This window comes from Coregonus lavaretus (assembly GCF_964263955.1).
Source record: "Coregonus lavaretus genome assembly, chromosome: 31".
Classification (NCBI taxonomy): Eukaryota; Metazoa; Chordata; class Actinopteri; order Salmoniformes; family Salmonidae; genus Coregonus; species Coregonus lavaretus.
This window is the reverse complement of record NC_140018.1, coordinates 33,167,215-33,175,203: the sequence shown is the minus strand read 5'-3', so window position 1 is coordinate 33,175,203 and position 7,989 is coordinate 33,167,215. Positions and strand designations below refer to the sequence as shown.

Below are 7,989 nucleotides of genomic sequence, written 5' to 3'. Positions count from 1 at the left end.
CCGCAAGGTCCCCCTGCTCAAGAAAGCACCTATACAGGCCCGTCTGAAGTTTACCAATGAACATCTGAATGATTCAGAGGAGAACTGGGTGAAAGTGTTGTGGTCAGATGAGACCAAAATGGAGCTCTTTGGCATCAACTCAACTCGCCGTGTTTGGAGGAGGAGGAATGCTTCCTATGACCCCAGGAACACCATCCCCACCGTCAAACATGGAGGTGGAAACATTATGCTTTGGGGGTGTTTTTCTGCTAAGGGGACAGGACAACTTCACCGCATCAAAGGGACGATGGACGGGGCCATGTACTGTCAAATCTTGGGTGAGAACCACCTTCCCTCAGCCAGGGCATTGAAAATGGGTCATGGATGGGTATTCCAGCATGACAATGACCCAAAACACACGGCCAAGGCAACAAAGGAGTGGCTCAAGAAGAGGCACATTAAGGTCCTGGAGTGGCCTAGCCAGTCTCCAGACCTTAATCCCATAGAAAATCTGTGGAGGGAGCTGAAGGTTCGAGTTGCTAAATGTCAGCCTCGAAACCTTAATGACTTGGAGAAGATCTGCAAAGAGGAGTGGGACAAAATCCCTCCTGAGATGTGTGCAAACCTGGTGGCCAACTACAAGAAACGTCTGACCTCTGTGATTGCCAACAAGGGTTTTGCCACCAAGTACTAAGTCATGTTTTGCAGAGGGGTCAAATATTTATTTCCCTCATAAAAATGCAAATCAATTAATAACATTTTTGACATGCGTTTTTCTGGATTTTTGTTGTTTTTATTCTGTCTCTCACTGTTCAAATAAACCTACCATTAAAATTATAGACTGATCATGTCTTTGTCAGTGGGCAAACGTACAAAATCAGCAGGGGATCAAATACTTTTTTCCCTCACTGTACAAATAATTAGCAGTTTATTTTATGATGCAAGGTCATTTGTAGATCAGTCAGCAGTCACCTGCAATGTCGAACAAGCCAAGTGAAAATTTGACATGTGTTTAGTTAGGATTCGCTCCTTTAGTAAGTGTAAAGGAGGACTACTATTCAAACAGCATTTTGTTGTTTATTAGAAATGAAAGCAGTGTAAATTGTCAATCCAATGATAAATGTTCATTTTCTCACAACCTGTCACCCAAAGCACAACACTGTATTGACAATCGTCAACCTTGTCAGACAGCACACACAATAATATGCACTGATTAGTGTCTCTAAATGACACATTCAAAACAACTGGGAACTTGGAAAGACAACTGGGAACTCCCAACTGGGATATCTTTTTGAACGGTCATACAACTCGGAATTCCAAGTCGGAAACTTTTTCTAGAGCTCCGACTTGAAGATCACTGACGTCATGATTTTACCTCTTTCTTTTCAGAGTTCCCAGTTGTCTTGAAAGCACCATAAGTATATTCAGTTAGTGCCATTACAAAAAAAATATCAAAATATTAATAAAAATGTAGACAATGTTTTAATAGTGGTTAGCCATTGTGGCATTGATGGGAACAGCATTCAAAACAAAGGTAGAAATCAACTTCAGTTACATGCAGCATCCTTTTTCAAATCCCTTTACAACAGGATGACATCATAGCATCTCAGAATCCTTTTTTAATGGTAATAAAATGCATCCTTACTTCCGCCCATCCTTGAAGTAATCACAGATCTGTGATAGGATAGATTAAAGCAAATATCCCAATATATTGCTTTTACCTATTAAATAATGCCAGATAAGTGATAAGGGTGCATTTTTAAGTAAATGAACAGGGCAGTTATGTTTTCACTCTGTGGCAGTTGTGTCAAAATATCTCATTGTGCCCATTTGAAATTGGCACCAGGATATGACATCATCAATACACCGCTTGACCACCTATGACCATGTTGTTCCTCTTTTGTCCCCAAACGGAAAGACAGAGGAAGACTAAAGACGAGGCTGGTTGTTTTTCTGCTGGTTGCTTGACATACAGTGCCAATTGTTAACTCAACTCTTATTTTCCATTGAACGTCATGCAGAGAGGAGAAAAAAAGTTATCGCTAATTGGCATCAGAGGGGTCAAATGCAGCGTTCGTAACCAAGTGGGAATTTACCATATAAGACTGGGAAAAATCAATTTGAACGGCCCTCCAACTGGAAATTACTAGTGAGAAACTCGTATATATCATCCTGAGCTCCCACTTCTCCCACATGCTGATCTCTGACTTCACCTATTAAGGAAATGACCTGGATAACAGCCTTTTCGGCAGTTAAATTCAACAACAAAACTTTATTTATAAAAAGCAATCTATTAATATGGTTTTTTAACACTCATTTGTTTACCAGCATGATAGCTTTTAGTTTATGGCTTAGGAAGCTTGTTGGCCATTAGACAAATCAGCCTTTCTCAACAAGTTCAAAGCACGTGAATGCATCCAACTGGTATTTACGACTTCACAACTGGTAAATTCCCACCTCCCACCTGGTTACGAACGCAGCATTATACAGTAGGGTGTTGTCACTGCTGTAGTTAATATGTGTCATCCAGGGCCATCCTATGACAGAGTTGAGGGTGTGGCCTTTGGGCCTGCTGGGTTTAGTATTGCTGATGTGAGTGGAGGCGGATACGCAGTAGGTACACCAAACTTTGTTGGATGTCTGATGACTACAGTGGAATTCTGTGGTGCTTCTGCTTTCTTGATGTGCTCCATTCAGTGACCTCGGTTATTAATCTTTGTGCAACGTCTGGTGGAGGTGGAGATAGAGTGGCTTCTTTGTCAGGAGCTGGAGCTTCTTCCTCTTGAAGTCAGTGGGCTTCTTGTACCTGACATCCGATAGCATAAATAAGTGATTATTTCAAACTGTATATTCAAAGGGCAGACTGACCAACAACAACAAAAAATAACACTCAAATCTGAGATTCTCCAAAGAAATAGTTATCAAATTTGATTTATTTTCATCTTTAAATAAAATAGAGAGTACATTTAAAGAAAGTTAATCTGGAAAATTCAACAATGTGTCACTCACAACTCGATCACAATGGGACCAGGTTTGATCTCATCCATTTCCATGAAGGCAAAACATTTTGTGCTGGTAAACCCCTTCTTGGGTTTATAGTGCTTGAACTCAAAGAAAATAGCTACCCCTGGAACATGAACAAAATTCAGGATTAACAATTGTCCGCCCAATCCCTCTGCAAGGATTTGAACATAAACGGACACTGTAGTAGCTTAATATTACATGAGACTAGCTAAATAGAGGCCCCACTACTAATTCAGTAGAAATAGAAAGTTTGACTACCTTTTGGTAGTCTCTCGATATGTCTCTGGATCTCGATGTCTACGCTGAAGTGAATGTATGTGTCCTCCTTTCGGGTAGCCACAGGTGTGTCTTGCACCGGGTTCAAATCAATGCCATTCACATCTGTTGGGAAACAAAACGTTCAGATTCACTTGGGCTGTTCTGCAGGAAAAATATATAAAAAATGTACTGTCAAGCGTCAACTCAACAGAGATAATTCTTTTTACAAAATGTCTAGATTATCACTGTTTCAGACCTTACCATTTCAGATGTGAAGGTAAGCAACTCATCTCAGCATTTTAAACAATATAGCCTACATACAGTACCTTTCACACTAACTGTCATGTAGGGATCAATGCATTGCCCTGCATCTTTCAGCCCAATCTTGTCAATCTTTATCGTGTGCAGCGACATCCCGGGCTCTGAGGGTAACCGTGGCAACAATGTACCTGTTGGAGACATGAAAGCTGTAACTTTCTAAAGAAATACAATAATTGCATAAAACATTCCCACTTTCCCAGAACTAATGCAGCTGAAATCAATATAATGTTGGCGTCCGAAATGTAACCCTACTCCATATATAGTGCACTACTTTTGACTAGGGACCATAGGGGCCGTATTGCACTATATAGGGAATAGGGTGTAATTTGGGACGTAACCAGTGTTTATACTTGCAGATCCTTTTTCAAGTCATTATTGTCAGCATTATTTTACTTATACAATAATAGGCAGCAGAAGAAGTTGTAGACTGACTAACAGGTAAGGCTAAGATGACATACCCATTTTGGTGAACGCTTGTAAAAAAAAAAAAGAAGACATTGTCAAGTAGATTCAACAACTAAAGTTATCTAGTAGTAGTAGTAGTATAGGGTTATTGATAATAACAAACTGTCTATTAGTAGGCAATCATATTCATGCTACAACAAAACCTATTGACTTAGGGTCCTTTAGTAGGGCTGATAGTTTAGAGATCAAGAGGTCAATTAAGGAACATACCTTCAGGTAATGCTTTACTCCTGAGTGTTTCACTCGCTCATAGAAGCTGTTGTAGTCTTCCAGCTTCGATTCGGGATGGTGGTGTAGTATCTCTGTGCCTATCCTCCAAATTATCTGAAAGACAAAGTTTGAAGAAATCAAACTTAGCATCTATACAGTACTTCTTAGCTACACTTTGTGAGTGTTCAGTCAGTCCAAAGATAGACCTACCTCAGCGTAGAGTTGTGGCATGTTTGCAGTGGTATCCTCCAGTGTCTGTGAGTAACTGGCCATGTACTCTGCGGCATCCTGCCATCTATGGTGCAGCAAGACCTCCCTGATGTGTTGGAGGCAGTTCCTTGTGGTCTTGTGAAAGCCAGTCTCACGGGGTGTCTCTGTAATGAAACAGACATAGCTACTGATTAATAAGACTAAAGAGAGCATCTTATGTAAAGATGAAAACGATAATCAGACACTGACATACACTACGTGACCAAAGGTATGTGGACACCTGCTCGTCAAACATCTAATTCCAAAATCATTGGCATTAATATGGAGTTGTACACCCTTTGCTGCTATAACAGCCTCCACTCTTCTGGGAAGGCTTTCCACTAGATGTTGGAACATTGCTGCGGGGACTTGCTTCCATTCAGCCACAAGAGCTTAAGTGAGGTTGGGCACTGATGTTGGACGATTAGTCCTGGCTGGCAGTCGTCATTCCAATTCATCCTAAAGGTGTTTGATGGGGTTGAGGTCAGGGCTCTGAGCTAGCCAGTCAAGTTCTTCCACATTTCTGTATGGACCTCGCTTTGTGCACGGGGGCATTGTCATGCTGAAACAGGAAAGGGCCTTCCCCAAACTGTTGCCACAAAGTTGGAAGCACAGAATTGTCTAGAATGTCAATGTAAGCTGTAGCGTTAAGATTTCCCTTCACTGGAACTAAGGGTCCTAGCCCAAACCATGAAAAACAGCCCCAGACTATTATTCCTCCACCACCTAACTTTACAGTTGGTGCAATGCATTCGGGCAGGCAGCGTTCTCCTTGCATCCACCAAACCCAGATTCTTCCGTCAGACTGCCAGATGGTGACATGTGACAACGCGTTTCCACTGCTCCAGAGTCCAATGGCGGCGATCTTTACACCACTCCAGTCGACGCTTGGCATTGCGCATGGGGATCTTAGGCTTGTGTGCGGGGCTGCTCGGCCCGACTAACAGTTATTGTGCTGACATTGCTTTTAGAGGCAGTTTGGAACTCGGTAGTGAGTGTTGCGACCTAGGATTGATGATTTTTACAAGCTATGTGCTTCAGCACTCGGCGGTCCTCTGTGAGCTTGTGTGGCCTACCCCACTTCGCACTTCGCGGCTGAGCCGTTGTTGCTCCTAGACGTTTCCACTTCACAACAACAGCACTTTAAGTTAACTGAGGCAGCCCTAGCAGGGCAGAAACTTGACGAACTGACTTGTTGGAAAGGGTGGCATCCTATGACCGTGCCACGTTGAATGTCACTGAGCTCTTCAGTAAGGCCATTCTACTGCCAATGTTTGTGTATGGAGATTGCATGGCTGTGTACTCGATTTTATACACCTGTAAGCAACGGGTGTGGCTGAAATAGCCGAATCCAATAATTTGAAGGGGTGTCCACATACTTTTGTGTATACATAGTGTATGTAGCACCAATCGGTAGGCAGGACCTTGAACTAGCTGGTTTAGCTTACTCGAGGGTTCACATATTCGTCTACACACTGTATTTTATCAATTACCTTTAAATATAGGAGGCGCCAGGGGTAGGTTTGGCTTCTTGATTTGTTTTCTGTTGATTGATTCATCATCATCTGAAGACTCATTTTCGCCCAGTTCTTCTCCAGGTACCCTGAGTTCCGACTCCAGATCATCCATGACTCACCATTTGAGGTTCAACCTATTTTCGTAAACAATCATGTGAAAGCCACTATATATATATATACAGTGGGGGAAAAAAGTATTTAGTCAGCCACCAATTGTGCAAGTTCTCCCACTTAAAAAGATGAGAGAGGCCTGTAATTTTCATCATAGGTACACGTCAACTATGAGAAACACGTCAACTAATGAGAAAATCACATTGTAGGATTTTTTATGAATTTATTTGCATATTATGGTGGAAAATAAGTATTTGGTCACCTACAAACAAGCAAGATTTCTGGCTCTCACAGACCTGTAACTTCTTCTTTAAGAGGCTCCTCTGTCCTCCACTCGTTACCTGTATTAATGGCACCTTTTTGAACTTGTTATCAGTATAAAAGACACCTGTCCACAACCTCAAACAGTCACACTCCAAACTCCACTATGGCCAAGACCAAAGAGCTGTCAAAGGACACCAGAAACAAAATTGTAGACCTGCACCAGGCTGGGAAGACTGAATCTGCAATAGGTAAGCAGCTTGGTTTGAAGAAATCAACTGTGGGAGCAATTATTAGGAAATGGAAGACATACAAGACCACTGATAATCTCCCTCGATCTGGGGCTCCACGCAAGATCTCACCCCGTGGGGTCAAAATGATCACAAGAACGGTGTCACGGTTTCGGCCGAGGCTGCCTCTCTCCCTTGTTCGGGCAGGCTTCGGCGTTCGTCGTCTCCGGAATTCTAGCTGCCACCGATAGATGTTTCATGTTCGTTTGCTTTTGTCTGTTTGTTTCTACACCTGTTTCTGTTTTGTAGTAATTAGTGTCCTATAAGTTTCTCGTTGTGTTTGTCTTGTGTTGTGTGTGATTGTTACCGTCAGTTTGTGTATTGCTCGGTTGAGCGTTATTTCTCCACTGTTTGCTGGAGCTTACGTTGCACTTGTGTGTGCACTTATTCATTTTGTCGCACCTGTGTGTGCGCATTGTCTTTCGCCTTCGTGCGTATTTTGCTGTCAGGCTTATTTTGTCCTGTTGCCTGTGTTTAGGCAGTAATACAGCCTTTTGGAATATCAGTCTGCTTCCTGCGTTTGATTCCTACACAACACCTACAACACGACTTGACAGAATCACACACCGGAATATGGAATCAGCAGGAGCCGAAGCAGCACAGACAAGACTGGAAGCCCAGGTTCGGGACCAGCAAGAGCAGCTCCTGCAGATGGGGGTCCGCCTCCACCGCCAGCCGCCCTGCCAGCACCATCGGCCAGCCCACCCAGTCCAGCGCCGGAACCTCGCGGAGTCCGACTATCTCTCCCGAGGTCCTACGACGGGACCGCAGCTGGGTGTCAGGGATTTCTGCTCCAGGTAGAGCTGTACCTGGCCACAGTACATCCGGCACCTTCAGGGTATGAGAGCGTGTCCGCCCTGATCTCCTGCCTGGCCGGTAAAGCGTTGGAGTGGGCCAACGCGGAGTGGAGGAAGATCGATGCCACAACGATTACGTACACCGAATTCTCCCGCCGCTTTAGGGCGGTGTTCGACCATCCCCCGGAGGGGAAAGCGGCGGGGGAGCGTCTGGTCTTCCTCAGGCAGGGGAGGAGGAGTGCCCAGGAATTCGCACTCGAATTCCGTACTCTAGCGGCAGATGCAGGGTGGAATGAGCGGGCCCTCGTCGATCTATACCGATGTAGCCTCAGAGAGGACGTCCGTCGGGAGCTGGCCTGTAGGGACACCACTCTCACTTTCGACCAGCTGGTCGACATGTCAATCAGGTTAGATAACCTATTGGCTACCCGCGGACGTCCTGAGGGGGGTCCGTCCATTCCATCCTCCAGCGCATCCGAGCCGTGTCCTATGGAGCTCGGGGGCGCT

At 44.1% G+C, this 7,989-nt stretch overlaps 1 protein-coding gene across 2 annotated transcripts; it reads right to left on the bottom strand.

Moving 5' to 3' along the window:
• Window positions 1-2,106: 2,106 nt before the first annotated feature.
• Window positions 2,107-6,142, bottom strand: LOC311106349 (axin interactor, dorsalization-associated protein-like). Of its 2 annotated transcripts, XM_084148683.1 has the most exons (7): window positions 6,000-6,142; window positions 4,468-4,631; window positions 4,258-4,371; window positions 3,588-3,710; window positions 3,262-3,384; window positions 2,989-3,106; window positions 2,107-2,785 (listed from the first exon to the last, which is right to left on the bottom strand). In XM_084148683.1, the coding sequence occupies exons 4-7, from the start codon at window positions 3,673-3,675 to the stop codon at window positions 2,689-2,691; spliced, it is 426 nt and encodes a 141-aa protein (XP_084004809.1). In that variant the 5' UTR covers window positions 3,676-3,710; window positions 4,258-4,371; window positions 4,468-4,631; window positions 6,000-6,142; the 3' UTR covers window positions 2,107-2,688. The 2 variants fall into 2 exon arrangements, with proteins under 2 accessions (XP_084004809.1, XP_084004808.1); XM_084148682.1 differs by lacking the exons at window positions 2,107-2,785; window positions 2,989-3,106; window positions 3,262-3,384 and having other exon boundaries at window positions 3,624-3,710.
• Between the last annotated feature and the right edge of the window lie 1,847 nt (window positions 6,143-7,989).

Coding starts and splice junctions, on each gene's coding strand:
- LOC311106349 (XM_084148682.1), bottom strand. CDS start 6,135: ATGGATGATCTGGAGTCGGAACTCAGGGTACCTGGAGAAGAACTGGGC. Junction 4,372..4,467: donor TGCCACAACTCTACGCTGAG/GTAGGTCTATCT, acceptor TTTGTCTTTCAG/ATAATTTGGAGGATAGGCAC. Junction 3,711..4,257: donor GAGTAAAGCATTACCTGAAG/GTATGTTCCTTA, acceptor TGTCTCCAACAG/GTACATTGTTGCCACGGTTA.